The sequence below is a fragment of the Cygnus atratus genome, chromosome 15 (genome assembly GCF_013377495.2).
Source record: "Cygnus atratus isolate AKBS03 ecotype Queensland, Australia chromosome 15, CAtr_DNAZoo_HiC_assembly, whole genome shotgun sequence".
In the NCBI taxonomy this organism is placed as follows: domain Eukaryota; kingdom Metazoa; phylum Chordata; class Aves; order Anseriformes; family Anatidae; genus Cygnus; species Cygnus atratus.
Genome location: NC_066376.1, coordinates 835,001 through 862,506, shown reverse-complemented (window position 1 = coordinate 862,506; position 27,506 = coordinate 835,001). Strand labels below are relative to the sequence as shown.

The 27,506-nt window shown below is 39.6% G+C and overlaps 1 protein-coding gene across 7 annotated transcripts in view; it reads left to right on the top strand.

Moving 5' to 3' along the window:
* TNRC6A (trinucleotide repeat containing adaptor 6A) overlaps positions 1-27,506 on the top strand; it is a 50,373-nt gene that overhangs the window by 19,550 nt on the left and 3,317 nt on the right. For 3 of the 7 annotated variants that reach the window (XM_050713890.1, XM_035563422.2, XM_050713889.1), the window contains 17 exons: positions 2,884-3,219; positions 7,137-7,184; positions 11,044-13,632; positions 14,429-14,593; positions 14,942-15,117; positions 15,311-15,391; positions 16,357-16,408; positions 17,801-17,943; positions 18,611-18,748; positions 19,515-19,643; positions 19,752-19,829; positions 20,075-20,285; positions 23,626-23,757; positions 25,857-26,015; positions 26,399-26,539; positions 27,068-27,175; positions 27,366-27,506. The exon at positions 27,366-27,506 is cut by the window's right edge and continues 81 nt beyond it. In XM_050713890.1, the coding sequence (XP_050569847.1) occupies positions 2,884-3,219; positions 7,137-7,184; positions 11,044-13,632; positions 14,429-14,593; positions 14,942-15,117; positions 15,311-15,391; positions 16,357-16,408; positions 17,801-17,943; positions 18,611-18,748; positions 19,515-19,643; positions 19,752-19,829; positions 20,075-20,285; positions 23,626-23,757; positions 25,857-26,015; positions 26,399-26,539; positions 27,068-27,175; positions 27,366-27,506 (4,827 nt within the window). The remainder of the gene's footprint in view (positions 1-2,883; positions 3,220-7,136; positions 7,185-11,043; positions 13,633-14,428; positions 14,594-14,941; positions 15,118-15,310; positions 15,392-16,356; positions 16,409-17,800; positions 17,944-18,610; positions 18,749-19,514; positions 19,644-19,751; positions 19,830-20,074; positions 20,286-23,625; positions 23,758-25,856; positions 26,016-26,398; positions 26,540-27,067; positions 27,176-27,365) is intronic. The other 4 variants (XM_035563428.2, XM_035563424.2, XM_050713891.1 and 1 more) reach the window with 4 other exon arrangements.

Sequence of the window (27,506 nt, the reverse complement as noted above, 5' to 3'; positions counted from 1 at the left end):
TGTTCTTTGTGTGGTTTAGTAGGCGATTTGATCTTTGTAAGCTGATTTTGTGCGAGTGAGAAACTGTTTTCCATCTGCACTAAAGTTATTCAGACAGCTGCCATTTTTTTTATTGGAGGGGGAGTTTAAGTCACTGGGCCCCTACTCCAGGAGGAGTTGGCAGGCAGCACTCCTGTAGCAGTAAAATGACACCATGCTTCTCCTCCATTTTCTAATGAAATCTGCAGAGTGGGAAAGCAACACAAGTTGGAAGCGTCTTTCTTTGGAATCTCTCTGTAAACTGTAACTTCACCATCTCCTGCTTTGTGGGTTTTCAGCAGGTTTGTTCTTTATAAAAATCTGTCATTTTTAATACTCATTTTTGTAAAATTGCTATTATTAGTCAAGTAAATTAACTGTGATTGTCTGTTAATAATATTACCTTTCTGCTTTAATGTGGTTCAGAATAAAATACCGTTGTACAAAACAATTTTTATTAAACAAGCAACTTCTTTATAAGACACAAATATTAAGATAAGGATTAAAGTGTCTTGGAATTTATTGTGGCAATATTGGAATATTAATCTATTATTTTAATCTTCTAAGAAGTTGTGGACCAGAAAATGTTGGGCAGGATAAATTGTGCAGCTTTAAACTTACTCTGTAATACTTGGGGAACCCAAGGCGAAGTAATTTTGTTGCACCTCACAGCACCTCTGATTAATTTCAGTTTGAAATTGACATACAAATATGATCTCTGCCTATCTTAGTTAGTATAATTCTATTATCTGGTAAGATTTTCTATGTAATTTGCTGGTCATAGTACAAAGAAGACCATATTTGCCGAGGAAGCAAATACACAGAATATGAGAGAAACATAATTTTCTTAAACCGTTCGTGAATTCTTGTTCGTGTTGTAGCTTAGGGGATGGCTTGGCAGAAAGTAGCTTATTTATTATTTGCACTCTTTTATAGTTGAAAAGTGATTCGATTATCCGAAAGTCCATTGGATTTTGTTATAATAAGCATTTGAAGTAGCATTCGTTAGGAAAACGAAGTATTAATGTTGCTGTGCTGCAGTACTGCCCTAAATACGCTGCTTCCAACTCTGCGTGTGTCACGGAACGTCGTATATAGATTATTTTGCTTTATCTGGGAGGAGTAACTGTATATGAATGAAAGTACTAGGGTAAGAAAAGTGAATCTTTCATTGGCTGTGGTTTAGGGTGTTGTATGTGGCATTAAAAACCTCTTGAAGGTATAGTGTACTTTTCACTTAAGTTGACAGTTTAAAAAAAAAAAAAGTCTTAAGTACAGAGTACAGAGGGCTAAAAAAAACCTGTGTCCCTAAGTGGTGCCATTTTTCTTTGACTACTTTATTGACTTGGTAATGGTATGCTGGCTGCAAAAAGTGGTTGGTTTGTGTATCACTGTCAGCACACCTCAGGTGTAGGCAGAACTGTGCTTTAAACTGCAAAGACCTGTAAAGAACCACAGTAATTAGCGGGAATCAGCTGCAGCAGAAGGCGTATTGGTAGATCAAAAAGCTGAGATCTGGCCAGTAGTTGCACAGATTGTGGTATGCGAAGAAAATTTTTTAATTTCAAAGCTTGTAGTAGTACCTAGACCACGGGAATGTGATAGCTGCTTATGTATTGAGCTGTTCACAAATTCTTAGATATTTACTGAAGTGGCCAAACAACAACGGGGGAAAAAAAAAGCTGTTATTTTCAGTTCTGCTAGTTATTTTTAAACCAGGAAATGTTGTAAGTAGTAAATGGTAATATGGCTGTTTAAGACTTGTATTAAAAAAAAACAGTTTTAAACATAATTTGTTGTCACGCTACATTCATCCGAGGCATTGTGCAAGGAATCGGAGTTATCATTTTTTAAATATAGGTATCAACTTAAACAGAATCAGATACGGTGCTAGCACTTCTTATCAACTCCAATTTATCTAATAGCTTTTGAATACCTTCTACTCCCCGTAGTCTGTATATTAAATTGACTTATGTCCTGGCCGTTCCTCTCCTTAATTCTGTCCTTCTGCAGTCGGCTGTGAAATAGGGAGAGCCAGGGCAGTGCTGTGTGGGGGCTGTGGCGTGTGCCAGCTGCAGCCGGGCCCTGCTTCCCTCTGACACCAACTTCTGGTTGGAGTTGGGGTGTTGAGGATGTTGTGGTTTTCTCTTTAGTTAGCATCTGTGTTTGGTGTGTTCACTCACGGTTGACCTTGGCAAATTGTTCAGCCTTCGTTGTGCCATAAAGTGGGCGTGCTGGCAAAGCTCTGAAAGACCCTTTGGAGCTGGAGGTGGGTGTTCGGTGTCTTACCAGTGTGGCCATGGAGTCACCGAGCTGTTCATGGCTGCTGCCTGCACTGGTAGAGTCCTCTGCTGGCAACACATTTGGCTGGAGGGTATTCCTGTATTTCCCTGTGGAGGTTAGGGTTGCTAAAAGAAGCAAGTCTTAACAGTGCGTTCTGGATGTCCTGTTCACCTCTTGTTCTCTTTGTGAACACTTTCAAGTTTCCCATGAGAGGAAGATTTTTTTTTAAACTTCAATATTTTAAAGTAAGGTTTAAATTCCTAAATGGTCTGACACAGTGCTGACTTGTCAGAAAAAACACTATAGAAAGCTTGTTAGTAGTAGCACGCTTTACCTTTGTCAGAAGTAAGAGCAAGACACATGTCTACTTCCAGATCTGTGCTGTTGAAATATTAAAGCTGTATAACTATGGGATAGCATAGTTGTAACTCATTCTCATTAAAACCTCTAATCAGAAAAAAAAAATGCCATTACAAAACGCATAAATACATCTAAGAATATCTACTTAATCTTCATTTTTTTAAGATATTGTTCTGATGAATAACTTTGTCCAATTTTCTTTTTTTCTGGGGGTGGGGGTAGTGCCAGAACAAACAAAGACAAGTGTAAGCCAGCCTCAGCCTGTCACCTCTAACGGCACTTCCACAGTAACCAGCACTAATAATAATGCCAAGCGGGCCACAGCCAACAATCAGCAGCAGCAGACCTTGCCTCGATACCCTCCTCGTGAAGTACCACCGCGATTTCGACACCAGGAACAGAAACAGCTTCTGAAACGAGGTCAGCAGTTACCAGTTATAGCTGCAAACCTGGGATCTACTCCTAAAGTATTAAACGGCCAGTCAGGAAGCAGCACTGTCACAAATAAACAGCCAGTGATCAACGGAGAAGTGCCGAACAGCAGCAAAAAACAGCCAGGTGAGGGAGAGGTACCTTGTTTTCCTTTTAACTGAAGTTGAATTGTTTAAATCCAATTATCAATGTGTATATTATTTAAACTTCAAATGCAAGCAATAGCACGCTGAGGTGTTCTCCTGTGTTGTAGCTTAATATTAAACATTATAGGATGACTTCAGACATCTTTTTGCAGCTTTGTCTGAAACTTAAGTCGTCTTAGTTGCCTGTTGTCGCCAATGGTGTACAATTTGAGCTGATGTTGAAGCCAAGGTGACGACTGCTTTATGTCCTGAATTTCCATTCTTTATCATAACAATTGATCCAAGTATGGGCTTGGTACAGAGAATGTGTTCAGTTTTGATAAACATCTCAGGGTCCTTCTTATTTCTAGAGCATTCTGAATGGCATCTCAAGACTTTATATATATATATATATATATATATATTTGGAGATATAAATAGGATGCAACTTGCTTAGAATATCAAAATTGCTTTTTGTTATTAGGTCAGAGTTTTCCTTGTGATAATACAACACTTGTTCCCACAGATAATTTCTTTTGAAACTTTTCTAAATACCCAGTATTTCTTAAAGTTAGTGTTTTGCACACAACAAAGAATGTGACTTCTAGCCACACCAGTCACCAAAAAAAAAAAAGCTTTCTGGAAAAGAAATTTAATGCTTCAAGTTTTAGTTAAATTTTAAGCTGTTGGATTGCAGAATCTTGAAGAAGCAGTGTTTGAAATGAAGGTTAACATCAAAGCATGGAAAACATTTAGTCTGTGTGCCCCTTAAAGAATGTTTCTGATGTTGCTTTCCATTAGTATTGTTTTTATTATGTAATGATAAAACTCTTTATCACTCCGAGAAACTGTTTTTTAGAAGCTTTTTTTTTTTTACTTGTGTAATTTTATTCCCATCTATAGTTAGGTTTTCAAACACCCATTCACGTTCTTGCTGTCTCTTTAAGATGAAACTTTTTCTCCAGAACACGTCCTCTACTGGTCAAATTGTATGGCAGCAAGTAGTAATTTAAATAAAAGTTCCCGTGTAAACTAATTTTAAAAGTGTAACTCTTTATAGAGCCTATTAAACCTCTCAATTGCATCCAGAGGATTTTTAGTATACTTTCCTCCATTTAACTTCTCTTGTGAACCGCAGCCTGGTATCTAATTAGTTGGATTCCCATTTGTGTATCACATTCGTCCCCGATTTGCTCAATTTTGTGCTAGTGTGGCTGGGCAGTCTTTAGGCTAGGAGATGTCAATATGTTCCTGTGCAGTGATGTATTGAGTGTCTGAGGGGCAGCTGCTTTACTGGCAGTAGTTCTGCTCTCTGAATAATAAGTTAATTATTTGGATAGTAGATCTATGTGTCCAACTGGTAACTAAAAGGTTGTAAGAGTCTTTTAGGAGAGAGACAGGCTGGCCGAATTACTTTCCTGTCTTACGGAAGTTGTATTGTATTGTATTATTTGTAGTGTCCTGTCAGTCACTGCGATGGCAGAGCCTTTTTTGATTATGTGCTGTGCTCGGGGCATTCCTGTCTGTGCAGGGTGGATTGGTCGGATTTGACAAGTGTAGGGCGGGGAGGCCTATTTCTTTCTGTGCCGTGTATCTGTGTGCTTGAAAGTTCTTTCCTCTGCCATAACGAGGAATAATGTTTGTTGCGGGTGTTCTGAAGATTAGTACATTGAGATATGTAGGGAAGATGACTGTGAAGGGAAATATTCTGTAATGGTTTCAGAATCTTGTCTAATGAATTGATTGTGAAATAATGTTGAGGTGACCATAGTCCAGCAGCATGCAAGACTACCTTAATGTGTTTTGATGTCTTTGTAACTGAAAGGAAATAGTGTTGTTACTTGCCTTAGCCTTGCTCCTTCTCCACAGTTCCTCTTTTAGCTTTCAACAGCAGCTTCAAGGTACTCTCCTTGTTACCTCAAGTTATAAAAAATCTCATGAAATGGGACACATCCTTAGATCTATTCAATTTGAAAGAACATCCATGTACGGGCTGTTTGGGTTAACAGATTTTATACCTTAAGGACATGTCTTATGTCTTTAGGACATGAGGAAATGGCCTCAGGTTGTGCCAGGGGAGATTCAGGTTGGAAACAAGGAGACATTTCTTCTCAGAAAGAGCAGTCAGGCATTGGGATGGGTTGCCCAGGGAAGTGGGGCCGTCCCTGGGGGCATTCAAGGAAAGGTTGGAGCTGGTGCTTAGGGACATGGTTTAGTGGGTGACATTGGTGGTAGGGGGATGGTTGGACCAGGTGATCTTGAAGGTCTCTCCCAACCTTAATGATTCTATGATTAACAGTATATCTTTGAAGATGATTAGGTTTATGACTTTTAAAGTATTATTTAATGGATATTAGAATTGATATGTATTTTAGGGCTAAAAGAAATACTGTAGCTTCAAAATGCTAGACTGAATTGCTGAAATCAGTAAAGGCTCCAGTTGTTTGTCATTCTCTGAGACGCCCTGGGGTAGGATCTCCTGAGTTCCAGCTGTGGTTGTAATGTCAGGTAGGTGTTTACAAAAGCCAGGAAACGCAAGTACTACTAACTTTACAGCTTGTTTAATGGGCAAAAAAAATACCTCTTTGTACTTCATGTGGACAGTCATCTTCAGTGTGAAGCTTATGGAAGGAGATAGTCTTGTACCAACATGGTTATTTTAAGAAATCTGCATAAGTAGCTCTTCACCAGAACACTTTCATACCAAATTCAGATGTTTGCTTTACTGAAATTTTTCCCCACATGTAAACTTCACATGAAAGGAAGGTTTTGAATGCTACCTTGGTATGCTTGATTGCCTTTATGCTTTGTAACACGTCTGAATAGCCAGGTGGTTATTCCACAATACGATGATTTATGTAGTGAACTAAAATATTTGCTAGCAGTAATTACTTACAAATGTGGGATGTAAGAAAACAAAAGAGAGCCGTCAGGATCCTGGCTTTTGTCCAGTTGCTGAGTTGCTTTGATTCCTTCATTGACATGAGTCACTCTTCCTTTATTTTTATGCATCTTGCAGTTGAGCAGTTGCAACCGGAGCCTTTGGAAAAAAAAAATCTTCATGTAACTTAAGGGGTTTTGGTTTTTTTTCCATGCTTATTGTAGGAGTAAGGGAAGAGGTGAGCAGTTGGGATTTGGAGTGTGTAGGGATAGAGGATGACTTAATGTAGGAAACGTTGCCTTAAATGTAACAGTTATGGTCTACACCTGTAAAATTTGTGGATATGAAATGTTAAATTTGATTCCATATGCTGCCTGTAAGGCACTTAAAAGGAAGAAGCTCTGAAAGTGGTGAATGAAAGTTTGTAATGAACTTGCTTAGTTTAAATTGAAGTTGGGTTGTACTTAATTATTTCTGTTTGCTAAATCAAGTAGCCAAATGATAACTTACAGGTGGGAAAAAGTGTACTGTTCAAAGAAGAGAGATGAACTTGCTCGAGTTTCAGGGCTTACCTCTGAAATTCTAAATTAATGCAGCTCAAAAACAATGAGTTTCGGTTTCAGTGACTATAGATCTTTCCTTTATATAAATCAAACTTTTAAAATTAAGGGCATTTTTAATTGGCTAATTAAATGCCAAGTGTATAAAATCTAGCTGGTAGTGGAAATATTTGGTAAAAGCAGCAAAATTGCTGAAAACAAACAACAACAGCAAAAAGAGTAACACTAGGCCTGCACGAAGGAAGTTGGATTTGCTATCAGTCTCTCCTGCTGTGTTCAGAGCTGTAGGCAAGGTGATTCAGGACTTGCTTGACACTAGCGCTGTTAATAAGATTGAGAGAGAGCTCTCGAGAGGTATTTTTCTGAAAAGGCGGTGCTAATAAATGATTTAAAAGTAATGAGTGGTCTGGGGACTGATCTCAAAAGCCTAGTTTACTTAAGTAACACTCCTGTAATTTTCTTGCTTTTTTTTTGTAGGCATGCCTCCCATTCGGGACTTGGTGAGCCACTCCCCTAACCAGTCAGGTGATGCATAGCTATTTAAATCTCACCTTTTTTTCACACTGTGTGTTTGTAGTAGTCACATGTTTCACGCAGTTATGTCTTTGATTTTTTTTGATTCTTTGGCTTATGTCTTTCAATAGTATGTGTCGTGTGAATGTCTGACTTTAGTATACTTTGTGTGCCATATCGTATTACGCTTAGATAAACATTTTTAATTTTCTGAAATGTCAGAATTCATACCAAAAAAAGTTTGAAGCCTAGACTATGTGGCAGCTTAGCTCTAAAATATTGTCCTTTTTTTTTTAACCTTTATGCTTACGTGTTGAATTGCATCTGGATGTTATTAAAGTGAATAATCTGTGTAAGCTTGAATTTTATATCAGGCATTTCACAGCACTGGGGAGGAAATAAGTGATCACAATCCCAGTCTGGGGGCCTTCCGATTTTGAACGCCAAGTTTATGCAGGAGTTGCACGTACCTGGGGCGTAGAGCTGTGTGCCTTGTTTGCTAGATGAGACTGTAAAGAGTCTCCCACTGCATGTCCAGGTTACCGCAAACACCGCTCCCAAACGGCGGTGCCAATCTCCTCCCGCCTGCCAAGTTCATCCCCTTCGTGAGTCGGTTCAGCTTTTTGGTGTGATGGCAGACCCACCTGAGGGTTAATTATTTTCAGTGGATCAGCGAGTTGCAGCTCGCGGCGGTGCTGCACAGGCGCTGTGCCCAGCGCAGGGAAGGGCCAAAGGCCGTGCTGGCACAGAGGGTGCGGAGCCCAGCGTGTCGCGGGGAGAGCCGCCCGTCGCGCTGGGTTAGCTGCAGGCTCTCCTGTCCTGCCTCAACGGTTCGGAACCTATTTCAGAGGCAGGCAGCTACGTCTGCTGATTCTTGGGTTGGAGTACTTTAAAAAGACAGACAGACTTGGGGACCTTTTTCTGTACCCCAGGGAAGCTGATACCTGAAATTAACAAATACAGTGAGGCAACCCTTTGGTTTTGGTTTTGTCCCTTCATAACAAATGTGCTTTTTAGCTTGTTTACTGAAGTCCATCTTTTCGTAAGGACAAAAACTACAGTATTTGGGAAGGTATAGTATTGACAAACCATGTGCGCCACTATATTCTGTGGCTGGAGAAGGAGAGGGAGTGAGGGAGCAGAATACAGGTATTTCTTAACTTAGGCTCCTCAGTCCTACTGTTTAGTTTAAGTAGTGTGATGGTGTCATCAACTAATTTTTCAGTTTTGAGGTGTTTGTTTATTTTGTGGTATCTGTCAGATATGAAAAATCAGAAATAATAGCTTGCTTGGTCAGTATTTGTATATTTTATCTCAGGAGTTTGTGGTTGTGGAGGTTTGAATTAGGAATATTTCTGAACCGTGTCTTGTGAGAAATCACTGATACATTCTTGTGTCCAGGAAAAAGATTGTTAGTCGAGGTAGTTTTTATAGGTACTAGGATAAGAGTCTAGATGACTAGAAATTAACAATTATACAGTGTTTGTGTACTGTGCTCGCTAACACTGTGCATTGCATCTAAATTAGTATAATAGAATTTTAATAAATACAAGTTTTCTTTCTATGTATTCTCTTGCTGTGCAAATTAGGGTTTGTTTGCCGTTTCACTCTGGCTTGCTTGCCATCTGTATGCTTTCATGCTGTTTTTCATTGATTATGTTATTGGGGTAATGCTTACGTAATCAAGATTTTTGTCTTGTTAGGACAGTTTTTAATACCGTTGCTTCTCTTGTTCATGAGAATGCAGAGAACTCTGCTTATTTTTTTTTTAATGTAGGTTAAATGTCATTTTATAAAATACCATTGAGAATTTGAAATCTTGGTTTTCATTGGGCAGCCGCTCAGATACTGCAGCGTTTTTAGTGCCACATTAGTGGGCAGGTTCTAGATTGTGTTCACCTGAACAAATGTCTTCGAGTTCTCCCAAGGATGCTGTATGGTTCTCTTTTTGAGATTATGGAGCTGCCAGTCATTTCTAACCACTGCCACCCTATTTCTACCCGCCATGGATCTTTTTCGACTTCTCTATTCCAAATTCTGTTTCCAGCATCCTTGTTTCTCGTGCTGTAATTATCACATGAAACTTTTCTGATTGTTTAGACTTTCTTAAGCTTCTCTCATCCTGGATGAGAGAATTAATTCTCTCATCTGTCTCAAAGTCCTTTTGAGACAAGCACTGAATCAAGATCTCTTTAAAGCTACATCACTTGCGCTTTTCTTCAAATCCATCAGTCATGTTTAGATGTGATAAACTGCATCTGCCCTTTTGGTGGTGGAGTCAGAGTACAGAGAACTGGCTCATGCCAAATATCTTTACATGCGTGCTGTGTTTTACAGCTGAGCTACTGCCAGAAATTACATCTTGTATGTTTTAACCTTGAAGTAGGTGGCAGTTGTGACTTTAGTAGAGTAGTTGATGCTCAGTTACTTGTTACTACTTGTATGTAGGGGATTGGTGTACATCAGCATTTGGGGGCTTCAGAAGTTCTTGTACAGAACTGGCATTCCCTGTAGCAGAAGGGAGGAACTGGAGGGACTGCCAGCTTCCTTTCAGGCTTCACAATTAAAATGTGTTTCTAGGAAACACGTGAGGCTTATAAATTAGCATTGTATTTTAAAAGCAGCCAGTCCCTAAACGTTGTATAAACAGCTTTTGAGAAGACTAAGGATGTGTGATTGGGGCATTTCGTTACTGTGAGCTCTGTCTGTCAACACGGACAGGTACAACTTCATAAAGGTATTCAGCTGATGTGACCATAGCCTTTTCCAGTCAGATGTGAGGCATGCGCTATGCAAATCCAGTAATTAAATAAGAATGAATAGGAGCACAAAAACTTTTTTAAGTAAGGGGAAACATTACTGAGAAAAGTAAATGTCTTTATTATTAAGAAACAAAACACAATGTTTTAATGGGCAGCCAAATGTGACTTGCTACTGTTCTTTCAGTTCAGGGGAAATACTACAAAAAAAATTGCACTGACAGGTTTTGTATTTGTGTTCTGTTGCCCTCTTCATTACAGTTTTCCCACATGCTTCATACTTTTATAGTTTCATCTTCTGCTGCACCTGTGTTTCGATTTAACAATTTGGAAAAAAAATCTCTCTGATAAAGCTTTAGAAATATGAAATGAAATTTGAAAATTTGCAGCACTTAATTTTATAGCAAATACTTCATGGTGTATGTATTTAACCATGAAAAGTTTGTAAGTGAATTGAGATGTATTTCTTCCTTATTACTGGATGTAATCAGCCTATTAATTGAATAAGAAACAGTAATTCTTACATAAATGAAAATGAAGCAGTAGTTCAGCTACTACACTTAATCTGTGCTTCTGCAGCAGCAGAACTTCAGATTGGTCTTGTGAGTTTTGTGTTTGATTGTTGTATAAAAGAAGAAAGATAACTTGTATTTAAGAAATCTTATATAACATCTTTTTAATGTTGTGTGTTTCTCCAGCTATTGGCACATAGCATTTGCTACTGCTAGGTCAGTTTAATATCCAGTTCAGATTCCTGCCTTTCAGAATTCCTTTGATTTTAAACATGTATGTTTTTTTATATAAAATATTTTATGTGGTGATAAAGAGTATTAAAAAAAAAAACAACACACCTTTCTCTGGGGAAAAAAAGAACTGTGTTATTATGCTTTGAGAAAATGCCACTTCACATGGCTAGTGCAAATTGTTCTAGGTTATACGTACAGCAATGTTCTAAGCAGCTGTACTGTAGTTTTTTCTGTAATCTTCAGTAACTAGTGTTAAAATAAGTAAGGTAATTCTTGGCTTAGTATCTTTGTAAGTTTTTGTCTTCTGTTCAATGAAGTAACAATGCTATATTTATAATACTGTTCTTGGACTTTCCTTATCTTTAGATCTGAACCACAGTGGTCTAGGATCCCATTATGAAAATTCTCACTGGGGACCAGTCTCTTCAAACAGTGACTCCAGCACAAACTGGGATAAAGTTATTGTAGACGGCTCTGACAAAGAAGCATGGCCATCAATCACTGGCAGTGACCCAGAGTTGACATCAGAATGTATGGACACTGACTCTGCCTCTAGCTCTGGGTCAGAGAGAAACCTCGTTATAATGGCTTCAGGGAGCACAAGTGGTGAAAATGATGGCATTCGAAATGGCATTGGACATGGTTCTCAAAATAAGTTTGTGGTTGGTAGCAACAGCAATAATGTGGGCAATGGAAGTATTAATGGACCATGGGGTTTATCCCATGGGACCATAATAAGCACATGTCAAGTTTCTGTGGATGCTCCTGACAGCAAATCTGAAAGTAGCAACAATAGAATGAATGCTTGGGGCACCATAAACTCTTCATCAAATGGAGGGTTAAATCCAAGCACTTTGAATTCAAATGGCAACCATGGTGCCTGGCCTGTATTGGAGAACAATGGACATGCCCTGAAAGGGTCTGTAGGGAGTGGTAATTCTGGCACAAATATTCAGTGCAGTACCATAGGTCAGATATCTAACAGTCAGAGTATTAACTCTAAAGTGGGTGGTTCAGCCCATGGTTCCTGGGGAAGCCTTCAGGAAAATTGTGATTCTGAAGTAAATGGTACAAGGAAGGTTTCATTCAGTGGGCAACCTCAAAACCTTAACACTGAAATGAATGGACCAAATAACACTACTAACTTTATGACCTCTAGTTTACCAAACTCTGCTGGTTCAGTGCAGATTAACGAACTGCCTAATAATACAGGGCATGGGGCCTGGCGTGTGAGCACAATGAATCATTCTCAGATTCAGGCCTCTCCAGTTACAAATGGCACTTCCATTTCTCACCTTAGCAATGGTGAGGCGAAAAATGGTGGATCTTATGGTACTACATGGGGTGCCTATGGTTCTAATTACTCTGGAGACAAATGTTCAGGCCCGAACAGCCAAGCTAATGGTGACACTGTGAATGCAACTCTAATGCAGTCGGGCATTAGTGGGCCTGGCAGCACTAACTTTCAAATCAATGGGAATAAAGGAGGAGGGGTGTGGGAAGCAGGGACAGTCAACTCCCAGAATATGCCATGGGGAAGTGGAAATGGTGCAAGTGCTGGCGGAAGTAGAAGAGGATGGGGCAACCCTGCACAAAACACTGGCACTAACATTTCAAATGGTGAATGGAGTAAACTGCCTAGTAATCAGCATTCCAATGAAAGTGTAAATGGAAATACCAGGAAGTTTACAAATGGATGGAAATCTACTGAAGAGGATGACCTTAACAGCCAGAGTTCTGCTGTGTCTCAGATAACTGAGCAGAACAGCTCATGGGCCAAAACAGGTACGGGGGACAGTGAAGGTAGTACAGAGAGCACTGGATGCCATGAAGACAGAGTTACTACAGAAGGACAGAATCGAGAGAGAAGAAAAGTTGACCAGCATGCATTACTCCAAAGTATAGTGAACAGAACTGACTTAGATCCGCGTGTCCTTTCCAACTCTGGTTGGGGACAGACTCCAATCAAACAGAACACTGCCTGGGATACCGAAACATCACCAAGAGGTGAAAGAAAAACTGACAATGGGACAGAGGCCTGGGGAGGCTCTGTGACACAGACTTCCAGCTCAGGGGGGTGTGTGGATAGACCTAGCCCTAATAATAATGATACCTCATCTGTATCAGGGTGGGGAGATCCAAAGTCTGCTACAAGGTGGGGAGACTCCAAAGGGTCAAATAGCCAAGGGGGGTGGGAAGAGGATTCTGCTGCTACAGTAATGGTCAAGAGCAATCAATCATGGGGAAGTGGCAAAGAAGAAAAGTCATCTTGGAATGACACACAGAAGATCAAACAGGGATGGGTCGATGGGCAAAAGGCCAGCCAGGGTTGGGCAGTTTCTACCAGTGATGGCTGGGGTGAAAATTCAAGAGGTAACCATTGGGGTGAGGCTAAGAAATCTAGTTCAGGAGGTAGCGACAGTGACAGATCAGTATCTGGTTGGAATGAGCCAGGTAAATCAAATTCTGTTACTTGGGGAGGTAGTAATACAAACCCAAATAATTCTTCAGGATGGGATGAGCCTGCAAAGTCTAATCAGAACCAGGGCTGGGGAGACCCTCCTAAATCCAGTCAGCCTCAAGGTTGGGGGGATTCGTCAAAGCCAGTCAACTCTCCGGAATGGAACAAACAAGATGTTGGATCTTGGGGAGCGCCATCCGCCACCAGTAAACCACCGGGGTCAGGTTGGCTGGGTGGACCGATGCCAGCCCCAGCAAAGGAGGAGGAACCCACTGGTTGGGAGGAGCCATCCCCTGAATCAATACGCCGCAAAATGGAAATTGATGATGGAACTTCTGCTTGGGGTGATCCAAGCAAATACAACTACAAAAATGTGAATATGTGGAATAAAAATGTCCCAAACAGTAGCAGCAGTTCAGACCAGCAAGCACAGGTACATCAGCAGCTACTGTCTTCAAGTGCCATGTCTAGCAAGGAGAGCAGTTCGGGTTCTGGTAAGACTTGGTTTTACGCAAATTTGTATTTTCATTTAATTGTAAAACAGTTCTCTTGTTCTCGTTTCATATAACAATACTTCAGTTTCAGAGTGGAAAGGGGAAAGTGGCAATGGAAGTACCTTTTTATTTTTTTATCTTTTTGTGTGCATTTTTTTTAAACATTTGATAACTTCATACAAATCAGAAGTTCTGTTCTCGTTTTAAATAGCTTGAGTAACAAAGGCTAAACAGCTCTGCTGGAATTCTGTGGAGTGGGAACACGGAAAATGTTAAAAATAATATTTGAGGAATGAAAGTTTTCTTCTTCATTTAATTCTAAGACTTAAAATTAATTTTGCCGAAGAATCAAAAAAAAAAAGTTGAGCTACTACAAGGCAGAATGAAGGATGGTTGTGTTATATGAACTCAAGATCAGCCTTTGCAATCTTGTAGTATTGGGGACAGTAAATAATACTTGTAGATGAGTTTGTGTGGTATATGCAAAGTATTTTGTGCTGTCTTTTTCAACTGCAAAGAGGAATAACTTAAATATAAGGGGCAGATCATAGGAACTTAGTATCTTAGAAATTTTTATTATCAAAATGAAATTATTTACATACGGAATTTGTATTTTTGCATATTTTACGGAACAGCTTACAGTTGTAATAATTACCTCCATGCAGAATGTAAATGTGTATTAATGTGCTTTTTATTGTATGCTATGGGCCTAGAAAAGGCAAAGCACGTGATTCTTTTAAGTGGCTTTTAAAGTCCTGTTAAAAAACATGCCAGTAACTCATACTGCTTTGAAAAGGTTGGGGAGAGCCTTCTACTCCAGCCACTACTGTAGATAATGGAACTTCAGCGTGGGGTAAGCCCATGGATACTGGTACTAGCTGGGGAGAACCCATCAGCGATGCAGGAGGCACCTCTGGCTGGGGAAACGCTTCTCTTGGTCAACAGGCTTCAAATAAACCTGGTGAGTGCTTTTTGCACCATCTTTGAATAAAGACACTAAAAGTGAAATACCTATCTAAAAACTTTACTTTTTTGAAGGTTTCTGTCTTGAAGTAAATGTAAAGCTAACTTCTGTCTGCGTTAAGGGCAGCTGATTAATACTGGTGCCAATATCCTCGTGGTGCATTTTTGTCACAGCAGCTGCTCGTTGGTGTTTCTTTCCTTCACCACCAGACTGTTGTTGATCTGAAGCTTGTCAGGGTTAAATAATAACTGCTTCACTTTTAGTTTCTGTTCTTAGTAGCTGATTTGCATGGAGACCTTTAACATTTCAAACAAAACAATGTGTTGTTTTTTTTTTCACAACAAGGGCCTAAATCTATGCAAGATAGTTGGTGTGGAGATGATATGCCATTGACTGGCAGTCGTCAGACCAGCTGGGAGGAAGAAGAGGATGTAGAGATTGGAATGTGGAACAGCAGTTCTTCACAAGAAGCTAACCCATCTTTAAATTGGCCACCATATATGAAAAAAATGCCCACGAAGGTAATTATGACTTCCCATAGAAGGTAGTTAAGGCTTTTGCATTGTTGTCATTTATAAAAGCTAAGAACAGATTGCTGCACTGGGTGGTGTACCATTAAGCTTTAATCTTCATTCATAACGTTTTGTGGTTTATTTTAAGCAGTAGGGGGTAAACAATATCTGAGTATCACAGGAATTCCTTTCTGTTTTTAAGGGAATAATGAAAGGTGGAAATAAGCAAGATGAAACATGGATCAATCCATTCATTAAGCAATTCACAAATCTTAGTTTTTCAGTAAGTATTATACCTTTCCCATCTGTAACACTGTCTTAGAGTGTTAGTTATAATGCACAAAAATGAAAATGCTTAATTGTCTAATGTTCTCTTTCATAGTATTTTTCTTTTACGTCTGTTCATCTTCCCTATCACCCATCCCTCAGTAAGGAAGGATGTAAATTTGCACCCTCAGTAAGTTTGCAGGCGACACCAAGTTGGGGAGAAGTGTCGACCTGCTGGAGGGTGGGGAGGCCCTGCAGAGGGACCTGGACAGGATGCACTGATGGGCAGAGGCCAATGCAATGAGGTTCAGCATGGCTCAGTGCCGAGTCCTTCACTGTGGTCACAACAACCCCATGCAATGCTATACGTTTGGGGCAGAGTGGCTGGAAAGCTGTTCAGAGGAAAAGGATCTGGGGGTGCTGGCTGATGCTTGCCTGAACATGAGCCAGCAGGGTGCCCAGGTGGCCAAGAAGGCCAACGGCATCCTGGCTTGTATTGGGAATAGTGCAGCCAGCAGGAGCAGGGAGGTGATCGTCCCCCTGTACTCTGCTCTGGTGAGGCTGCGCCTCGAGTGCTGTGTTCAGCTTTGGGCCCCTCACTACAAGAGAGTATGGTAAGGGGCATGGTTGGACCAGATGATCTTGGAGGTCTCTTCCAACCTTAATGATTCTGTGATCCCCTTTTCCTTTTTACATTCTCAGCATAGAAAGACCTATTTACCGATGAAAGGCGATGTTGTAAACACTACCCAGGTATTCATCCAGTAGTCTGTTGTTTTTACTTACTGTTACATGTGTATTTCGGTGAAGGTACCTGTTTTCAATGGGTGACAAAGGGAGAAAATGCTTTTTAAATAGTCTAATTTACCTTGATGTCTTTTTTTCTTGCAGGTTTGAATTGAAATAATATATATGAATCTCTTAATTTTAGCTTTTAAAAAGATTATTATTAAATAATTATGATTCATTTTATTACTTCAGAGAGAATCACCAGAAGAAACCATACAGAGCAATAAGATGGACATGTCTGGAGGTAAGAAAGGGAAAACCTAGCTAGGTTTTATAGCTTTCCATTCCAGTCTCTTTTAGCTTATATAATTCTGTAAATTGCTATATTTATAGTAATTTCCTTTATATATGTGTGTGTGCATAAATAAAGAATTTCCTTAAAGAAAAAGAATGCCCTTGTAGAGAAAAAATAATAATAATAATTGTGCATATACTGCTACATACCTGAATTACCTGATTGCTACAGTAATGTTCATCCGTAAATCAAGCTAAGCTTGTACATACTGAGCTGGCATGAAAGAATGTTTTCGTGGTGTGGGTTTTTTTTAACCTAAGTATCTAGACTGCTGTCAGAACAACTTCGCTAAAATATAAACAGAAATGTTCTGAATACCACACTCATTGTGGTTTGTTCTTGGAAACACATTTTCAGTTCTAAGAAATAAATTAATACTGAACAGTTATTTAAGGTACATTTATACTTGAATGCAAAATCACTTGAGCAGTTTTTATTTGGAACTGTTTGCCATTATGATTCCTCTAGCAAATAAAAATATATTTAGCACCTTTACAACAATATATGATAGAATATTTAATGGAAAGTGATTGTGGCACTGACTTTATTGTAGTTGCACTTCTTTAAATTCTAGTTTAAAATTGGGTATTTTCACAGTCTATGTTATGCAAATAACCTGTTCTTTGCATTTTAGATTTAAATATTAATAGAAAAACTCACGTTTAAATTATTTCAATTTTTAAATTTGAATTTAAAACATCTGTTGGGAAAGTAATTCTCTTCCATTGCTTGCGGTAAAGTATTAAAGACTGCTTAACTACTGCTTATATTTTGATCTTCTAACTTGCCTAGTGGCGTTAACAGTAGAAGATAAATTTTACAATTAGCTTTTAATAAAAACAAATATTTTTAAATTTTGTTTTCAGCTAAATAAGATTTTTGGTGGTAGTGATTTCCCCCCACCCACCCAATAACTGAATCAAATTAAAAGGCCTCTGAAATCTTATAAGAATGAGGGAGATAAGATAAAGATACAACTTCAAAGCCAATACAGTGCTTGGTGCTGCTTTTTTTTGGTGCCATTAACACTTGGAAACTTAATTATACTTGTCTTGTTTTTTAAGAGCAAACTGAGAATAGTATTTTTTGTGAAGCCTAGCAAAATATGTTGACGCTTTGCTCATTCCAAGTTTTGAGTTGTCTGTAGCTGTTGATTCATAGTGTTTCCTTTCCTTTTAAGCAAAGCCCAGACCGCTTAAAGCTAAATTGATGCTTTCTTTTATTAGTATCTAGCTTGAAAGCAGTATTCATTCGATATTTCATAAGCATAAACCTATTCTAGTTTATCTGGAAACTGAATAATCCTTCAATGTCATCACCATAAGTCTCACCTTTTCTTAGGGATATTGCAAGATAAGAGAATGGAGATGGATAAGCATGGCCTCAATGTTGGAGATTACAATCGTGTGGTTGGAAAAGGCCCTGGTTCTCGTCCTCAGATTTCCAAAGAGTCTTCCATGGATCGCGGTCCTTACTTTGATAAGGTTAGTAGGTGTCTTACTGGGGAACATTCTTAACTTCTTTGACTCAGCATTCTAGGTAATTATTTGTGTGCTCCTTAGCTTTCTGCATTTAGTGGAGAGAAAACTTAGTGCCTTCTTGTTGATCCATAAGATATGTTTTGTTCTTTTTAACTTACTGATATATAATACTAAGCACTTTCTGTAGCTCATTTGCAGTGCAAATAACTAACCTGATCTCTTTTGTTTTCTGCCTATTTCCTGCTGATGCTGGACTGTCATGTGACTCTTCCCTTCTGTTCCTGGCAATGGTTTCTCCCTTCTGCTTGCTTGCTGGCTGGTTGTTGCGCATCGGTTTGTCTGTCCAATCAGGATGGCATTGTAGCAGACGAGTCCCAAAACATGCAGTTTATGTCCAATCAAAACATGAAGCTTCCCCCTTCAAATAGTGCACTACCTAACCAAGCCCTTGGCTCCCTAGCAGGGCTGGGTATGCAAAACTTGAATTCTGTTAGACAGGTAAGGCTGTGTGCATGTCCTTGGCATGTTACTTGACAGCATTTAAAACCTTTTATGATTTGTCCTAGCTACTAATGTGATTGATATGTTTTTAACTTCTAATTCAAATGTATAGGGGTGGGATAAGTAGCAGAAGTATTTCATTGTCACTAACCATCTGTCTTTTCCCCAGAATGGCAATCCCAGTATGTTTGGTGTTGGTAATATAGCAGCACAGCCCAGGAGCATGCAGCAGCCTCCAGCACAACCTCTTAATTCATCTCAGCCTAATCCACGTGCTCAAGTGCCTCCTCCATTACTATCCCCTCAGGTAACTGAGTACATAGAACTTTCTGTGTATAAACTACCAAAATGCTGCTTCAGAAAAAATTTCCGTTTATCAGTGTTGCTGGTATTTATTCTGTAAATATTTGAAAACTACTTTGGCCTAATTAGTGTTTCAAAAAGAGGCAACTGTTAACCAGTGTTGTGGTTTAGCCCGGCTGGCAGCCAAACACCACACAGCCGTTCGCTCACCCTCCCCCCTCCCTCTCCGAGATGGGGGAGAGAAACGGGAAAGTGAAGCCTGTGAGTTGAGATAAAGACAGTTTATTAAGACAGGAAAAAAAAAATAGTATTAATAGTAATAATGTGTACGAAATAAGTGATGCACAATGCAATTGCTCACCACCCGCTGACTGATACCCAGCCTATCCCCGAGCAGCCGGCCCCCTATATATTGTTCAGCATGACGTCAGATGGTATGGAATACCCCTTTGGCCAGTTTGGGTCAGCTGTCCTGGGTCTGTCCCCTCCCAGCTCCTGCTGCACCCCCAGCCTGCTCGCTAGCAGGACAGAGCAAGAAGCTGAAAAGTCCTTGGCTTGGTGTAAGCACTGCTCTACAACAATTAAAACATCAGCATGTTATCAGCGCTCTTCTCATTCTAATCCAAAACATAGCACCCTGCCAGCTACTAGGAGGAAAATTAACTCTGTCCTACCTGAAACCAGGACAACCAGATATTATAATGTTCTACACCTTGTATAAGTACTTGCACATGTTAGTCAGTCGCTCTTTGTACTGGTCCATTCTGCAGGTTCCAGTATCATTACTGAAGTATGCACCAAACAACGGTGGCCTGAGCCCACTTTTTGGCCCACAACAGGTAGCCATGTTGAATCAACTGTCCCAGTTAAACCAGCTTTCTCAGATCTCCCAGTTACAGGTAAGCTAAAAAGGTAGATGCTCTGTGTTCTGTTTGAAACTATAAGTAGAAACTTCTCAGATATGATTTTTTCTAAAAAAACAACAACACCAAAACACTGTCTCCTAGCGGTTGTTGGCTCAGCAGCAAAAAGCGCAGAATCAAAGAAGCATGCCTTCTGGTGGTCGTCAACAGCAGGAGCAGCAGGTAAATACATTTATTATTAACTTTTCAAATAATCTTTAAAAACTGTTGTTCATCCTAAGCTGTATTTTTTGTTACAAGCTATATAAAAGTGTGCAAGAATGAATAGGATTTTAACAATACACTTTAGCTTAATGCTGGATTTTTGCTGTGCTAAGATGCACAGAACAGAAATGCATTTCATTATCTTTCTTTAAATGTGGAAAAGCTTTTGACTACTTATATTGTAACTGCTTTGTTTTTTTAAGGGTCGATCTCTTAGTATGCAGCAACAGATGATGCAACAGTCCCGTCAGCTTGATCCAAACCTGTTAATGAAGCAGCAGACTCCGCCGTCTCAACAGCAGTCACTCCATCAACCCACCATGAAATCTTTCCTTGAGAATGTCATACCCCATACTACTCCTGAGCTACAGAAAGGGCCATCACCAATAAATTCATTCAGCAGCTTCCCTATAGGTGGGTTTCTCCATGCTAATTTCATACAGTCAGTCAGTGCTTTTGTGACACAGGACACAGCCTTTCTTTTAACTGTGCCTGGAGTCTTCCTCCTCCGAAAACAATAGCGGTTGCAATCCTGTTAGTATTTTCCATTTTAACAGTAGTAGTAATTCTTTATGGGACTCATCCAAGTTACCTTTGTTCACCAAGTAACTTTTTTCACAAGTACACTCATTCCCAGAAATTGTCTCTTTTAGTGCAAAATGTTTTATGTTCTTATAGAATGTCTGTCTGCTTTTGTTTCTTTCTTATTCTATGGGTCACAAAGATGACCTAGTCCTTTTGTAAATGCAACTCCTAAGGACTAAAGCTAAAGGACTTTTAGACTAAGTGGAAGCCCTACAAAGAATCTGTTGAAGTGGTCTCATTTCTTTGAATTTTAAGAAAGTTTTAAATTAATCTGGAATTGCATAGGTAGAAAAAATGTTAATTTACCTTCTAGTGCTTTTGAACAGAAGAGAAGGCTTTTAGCATTTTTATGCTAAAATGCTCTGCATTTTTAAAGAATGGTTGTCTCATTTCAGGCAAAATGTCTGGGAACTTATAAATACAAATATCTCCTGTTTCTTTCTCCCTACATTTCCAGGCTTCTGTCCAATTTCTACTTCAGAAATTCCAGGCTTGTATATTTTCTCCTTATTTTAGGTCCCTTTTTAATGCTATCTTATACTTAGTATAAGTGTATACCATTTGCCCCTATTTTTTCCTCCGTTTCAGTTTGCTTTTCTTCTATGATCTTCTAATCCTTTCAGTTCTGTTGGGCTGACTTCATCTGCATTCTCATTGCCCTTTGTAGAAAAGTTTAATAGAGAATGCTGCTGAAATCCTTGTGCTTATAGGTGGTGGTACGGAGCCGGTGGGTCGGTGCAAGCCATGCTGTTGCATTGCATGTGGCACACTGGAATTCTGCTTGTGGCCAGTCTTAAGTCCAGGCTGTTGCTTAATGGTTGCTGCTGATGATTGGCATCAAGATCTGTCTACTGCTTTTATTCAAAGTGCAAGGCATAAACATGAAGTTTGCTTAGCTATTAGAGGTGCTTTTAGTTCTAACAAAAGGAATATTTAACTTTCTTGTCAAACTTCTTACTGAGTATTTGCATCCTGTCTCTATTAGATTCCTGTTGTTTCAATTAGAGATGATATTTCTTGGTTTGAAATGTCTTAAAATATTGTTAAGCAGCTTTTTTCTCACCTTAATTATTGCTACGTTCCAAGAACCATCAGTATATGTAAGAATGCTTTGGGATCCTTTTGGTGTAGCACTGTACAGTTATATAACCAAGTGGAGCCACACAGTCCTCAAATAAAAGGCCTAAGGGTAGAAATAACAGGTTCCTGGAATTTCTTCACCCTTCTGTGAAAAATTGAGCCAAGACGAGTACTGGTATCATCCTCCAAGTGCATATAGTAGTGTAGTCGTGTGAGAAGGAGCTGGATTTGCCAAGTCGTCGTCTTGAAAATCTCATGGGTATATTATTTTCTCCGTGTCCTAACGTTAGCATCAGGAGACCCAGCCATGAAAGCAGGGACGTCCTGTTTGCTTTCTAGGTAACCAAATTTGTCAAGATTCTCTAGATCTTTGTTCATTAGAAGCAGAGATTTGGGGCAGTTGTTTGTGTGTTCTTTCTCTCCAGTTAACCAGTGCTGCAGTCACATCCTAATTCATTTACAGCATTTAAGAATCTTGGATATTAAGAAGTACCATGTGGTACTGCCAAATGGTAAAGATAGCTGAGGAATATGAAGTCTTCCACAATCAGATATGAAAAATGGCTTCTGGAAAGACTGAATTTCAGGTTATGTCCAGATGCTGATGTTCATAGCTCAGTGCAGATTTCAAATATGGAGCTATGGACGTGGATCTGTGCTTATCAAGGGGCTGGAATTAACCTTATCAGCTAGATGTGCCTATTTGCCAGCTTGTGATCCTTCTAGTCTTTTTAGAGGTCTTACTTCTGCAAGCTTCTTTGGAGTTGATAGAAAGGTTATGGTGCATGGGTTACTGTACTGACAACAGAGGGAGAGGTGTTAGAAATCAGAGTGATTGGACTTCTCACCCCATTTCAGCAGTTAGTAGTTGTTCCATTTATTTTCAAGGCCAGATTGGATGGGGCTTGGAAGGTGGAAAGTGTCCCTGCCCGTGTCTGAGGGGTTGAAAATGGATGATCTTTAAGGTCCCTTCCAACCCAAACCATTCTGTGATTCTATGATACTTCCTAAAACTTGGCATCAACATCCCCTCGTTCTTTGAGGGAGGAAGCTTCTGTATGATAGTGCCTTTTGATTTGGGAGCAGAATTAAGCACCAGTTTCCAGTTTTGAATAAAGTTATTTCTAGTAAAGATGTCAGAAATTCCCTGTGTCTCTTGCTCAAAGTTAAAACGTCATGCCTTATTTTCAGAAATTAAGTAAATAGATCTGAAGGGTTGGAAATGTAACCAGCTGTGATTTGTGAATTAGGGATTTTTACAGACCTGGCAATCCCTAATTGGTAACAGAGTGCAGGCATGTCACAGTCAAAAGCGAGGGTGTGTTCAAGCCCCAGATAGTTGATTCTCACAGATATTTGGACTGCTTTAGGTTGGCAACAATTATGTTGATTCTCTCGTCGATAAACATTTTGAAATACAGACAACAGCTTAGAAAAGGTAAAGCCAAGTTGTATTTTTCTCTTAGTGAGGCTTTAATACTCAGTGCAAACAGGATAAATGATGCTGGGAGGTGGTTGCATTACTTGTGAATCTCTATGCAGAGTGTTCATGCATCTGTGTTGAGTGTGGTTCAGAAGCTGCTAAGGTATCCTGTTGAACAGCCCGAATAAGAATGGGATGAGATTTTTAACTGCCAATAAATGCCAATACCTAAGTTTTGCAGAACAGGGATGAATACAGACACACCCTCCTGCTGGGAGAGAGGTGTCTGTTATTACTGAGCATAGTTCTCCAAGGTACAGTACTTTCACTTTGTACAGATGAGTTGAATTGTTAGACTGATGCTAGACTGGTATTAGAAATGCCACATTTTTAAGATGTTTATATTTTTTTCTTCAATGGCTTCTTCCACTGATATATTTTTGCATGAAGACATCAACTGAGAACTTCAGAGTGCTTTGCATTGCTTAGCTGAAGCTTCTGTCTGTAGTAAGTTCACTGTATTAAGTGCTATAATGTTTCTCAAACAGACTTAGAAGCATGAAATAACCATAGTAATATGCTCTTAAATGTTGATTAGGACAATAGTGGTAATTGGTGGAAAAAAGGCGTTTTGTCTGTCTGTCATAAGCTATATTTGTTTTTTAGGAATGAACTCAAACTTGAATGTAAACATGGATATGAGCAGTATTAAAGAGCCACAATCTCGGTTGAGGAAATGGACTACAGTAGACAGCATTTCTGTGAACACATCATTAGATCAAAACTCCAGCAAACATGGTATGTTAAATATGTCATTAAATAGCATCTGACATAATGCATCAGACTTTAATGTTCTCTGTTTGCATATTTACACTTGCAGTTGTAATATTTGTGTTGCTTGCAGGTGTCAATTTGTATTGCATTGTCTCTGACAACTTTGCTGCTTGTCTTCTACAGCAGCCCATAGCTTTCTTGAATGTTTTTACTTACAGAAGTGATGTTGTGGTGAGACTAGTAGAAACACTGTGGAGGATTCATGTTGAAGACTAAGAAGTGTGAATATTGCTACTAGGTTTACATTAGTCTGGATCGGAATGCTTCATATATTTTTAAAACAAAAGCTTTAGATATTCTAGCTACAACACAACCCCCAGCCCCACTGTGCTGGTCTTAAGGTGTTTTATGGTAATTTAATTCTGTGTGCACACATTCTGGTAATTTCTGATACCTTTTAGTTACAGATCTTAGTTATGAATGTATTTGCATTCCAAAAACGGGGAGAGTGTAGAAGGAATAGAATAGTACCATCGGTGTACTTTGTTTTCAGAGGAGGTAGATTTGGTTGCTTTATATTTCATTCCAGTGATCAGGATTCATATGACATTTCAACTGTTTCAGTTGCTTGACATTTCGTCCAGTTAAAATTTGAGTCTATAGCACAAGGGTCTAAAGATAGTTGTAAAATGTCTCTAGTCTCCTATTACCATTTAGTCCTCAGATTGTTTGGGTATTTTTAGAATCATCAGCTGTTCTAATGCTATGACATGGCTTGCTGCCTTAAACATCTAGTGGAGACATCCTGCTACTGCACTTGCTTGCTCTAAACTTCATCTGATTGTTACCCACAGGAGTCACAAGTGTTGATGCTGTTCAGAAAACATTACCTACAACTACAGCAACATTACAAATTTGATCATTTGAACGCTATGGTGTATTGAAGCACTAGTAAAAGTTATTAGATGGCAAAAAGAAAGATATTCTACAGTTCTGGAGGAATATGTAACTTTTAAACTTCTCCTTGTGGTATTTGCATAAAATCAAACAGATTGTGTATAGCTGTAGTGCTCAGCTGCTGGCCGGGTTAAACCACTGCTCAGCCATTCGCTCTCCCTCCTCCAGCCCTGTGGGATGGGGGAGAGAATCAGAAAAAAGTGAAATGAAAACTTGTGGGTTGAGATAGACAGTTTATTAGGACAGAAGAGAAAGGAAAATAAAAATAATAATAGTGACAATAGTACTACTGCTGATGATGTGCACAAAACAAGTGATGCACAGTGCAATTACTCACCACCCGCTGAGCAATGCCCACCCTATCCCCGAGCAGGGGTGTGCCCCACGGCCAGCCACCCCACATTGATTGTTCAGCATGACACCATTTGGGACGGAATACCCCTTTGGCCAGTTGGGGTCAGCTGTCCTGGGTCTGTCCCCTCCCAGCTCCTGCTGCACCCCCAGCCTGCCCGCTGGCAGGACAGAGCAAGAAGCTGAAAAGTCCTTGGCCTGGTGTAAGCACTGCTCTGCAACAATTAAAACATCAGCGTGGTATCAACATTATTCTCATCCTAAATCCAAAGCAGAGCACCACAGCAGTTACTAGGAGGAAAGCTAACTCTATCCTAGCCAAAACCAGGGCAATAGTGCTTTTGTTTCTTGCTCTGCTACTGGTGATTTTTTTTCTTTTCCTCCCAGAAGTATGAGTAGAATTTACAGAGCTTTGCAGTACCTAAAGGTCTTAAAGGTTTTGTAGCTACTTCTTCCAAGAGCCTTCCCACCGTGAAATATATTTACCTGTTATCCGGCTGGGGTCTCACAGAATGGTCTTACCCTCTTGAAAAAATCTTTTAGTTAAATGTAATAAGTATACTACTCTAATGAGAGGATTTCGTGGGCTTGTATTCTTAGGGTTTTCTCCTGAATTATTCAGGGACCTTTCATTTTAGACTATATACACCTCTATGACTTCTTGTGTAACTTCTCATCATAAGAGGATAGTGTATTCTGCTATGTATTTTACGAATGCTTTACATGGGCCTATTTTTACTTGTATATAAATTGTAATTATATATATAAAAAATCGTCTATAGAAAATACTTGACTTTTTTTATTTTTATTATTAGGTGCTATTTCAAGTGGTTTTAGGCTGGAAGAGTCTCCATTTGCTCCGTATGACTTTATGAACAGCAGTAATTCACCAGCCAGTCCTCCTGGATCTATTGGGGATGGCTGGCCCCGTGCCAAATCGCCTAATGGCTCTAGCAGTGTTAACTGGCCACCAGGTACGCACCACCAACGCTTACCGTTCTCACGGTTCTTACTCTTCAGCAGTGTTTCTTCTGGGTTCCTTGGTCATTACATGTGGATGGGCAGGGAAACAACCTGCAAAAAAAAACATTTAGGATGTGTTTTTAGCAGAAAGAAATAGAAAGCAGTAGTTTAATTGTGCAAAGTAGTGTATCTCCGTGCTTTAGAATTTTACCCTGGTGAGATGGGACCAAAAAAAACCCAGAAATGAAGACAGTGAGGACTCAAGTAAATTAAATACTTAAACGATTTAGTATTTTAAGACATCTCTTAAGAGAAGTATTGCTTAGACAACTATTTTGTGTTGTTTGTTTAAAAAAAAAAAAAAAAAAAAACTTATCTGAATCTCTATTCCTAGAATTTCGTCCTGGTGAGCCATGGAAAGGTTATCCAAACATCGACCCTGAAACTGACCCTTACGTCACTCCTGGCAGTGTCATAAACAATCTTTCAATTAATACTGTGCGGGAAGTTGACCACCTCAGGGACAGGAACAGTGGTATGTTCAGATGATACGTTTTCCAATTAATTGTGCAGCTGTCTTTTTTCAGTCACATAGAGAGACGATTTACTTGGAAATGTGTTTGCTGCTTTCTCATCTCTGTGTTTGTCTTTTGTATTGTGGATTTCATGACTAAAAAGCTCATCTTTGGATCAGGCACTGCTACTTGATGCAGTGCAGCAGTTATTTCAAGAATGCAGTTAGTGAGCAAACACTGCTGATGTGCATTCTGATGTAATCCTCCTGTGCACAGAGAGGCGGCGTGTATGAAGGTGGGGAAGCAAGCTTTGGCGATCCAGCCGCTGCAGTAACATAACCAGCTTAGCTTGCAGTGAGTGTAGGGTGCTTCCTAATGTTGAGTGTGCTTGCCACCACTTACTTTTACTTAAAAATTAGGACTAAGAGTGGAGAAGGTCCCTCATCTGACTCTGCAGACGTGCTCAGTCTGGACCCTAAGTTATGCCTTTTAATTTCTTTGCGTTTTTGATGCACTGCACTGTGACTGATTTTCTGTTTTTATTATAGGGTCATCCTCATCTTTGAACACCACGCTGCCTTCAACTAGTGCCTGGTCATCCATTCGTGCCTCCAACTACAATGTTTCCCTCAGCAGTACAGCACAAAGCACTTCAGGTAATGTCTGCTCATACTGCTCTGAGTTGCTGTTTCTTGCTTCGTGTATATGCTAAATGTCAATTAAAAAGTAGTCCTGGGGTCTCAGTGGTAACTCAGATGTTGATTTTACTCAAATTTAGCAGCTTTTATTTCTAGCAAGGTGAAAGCTCAGCAGTGTAGTGACTGTGGTCGTCTTTTTGTCTTTTAGTAGCCAGAAACAGTGATTCCAAATCAACATGGTCTCCTGGATCAGTCACTAACACCTCTCTGGCTCATGAGCTGTGGAAGGTCCCTTTGCCACCTAAAAGCATCACTGCTCCGTCCCGCCCACCTCCAGGGCTAACAGGCC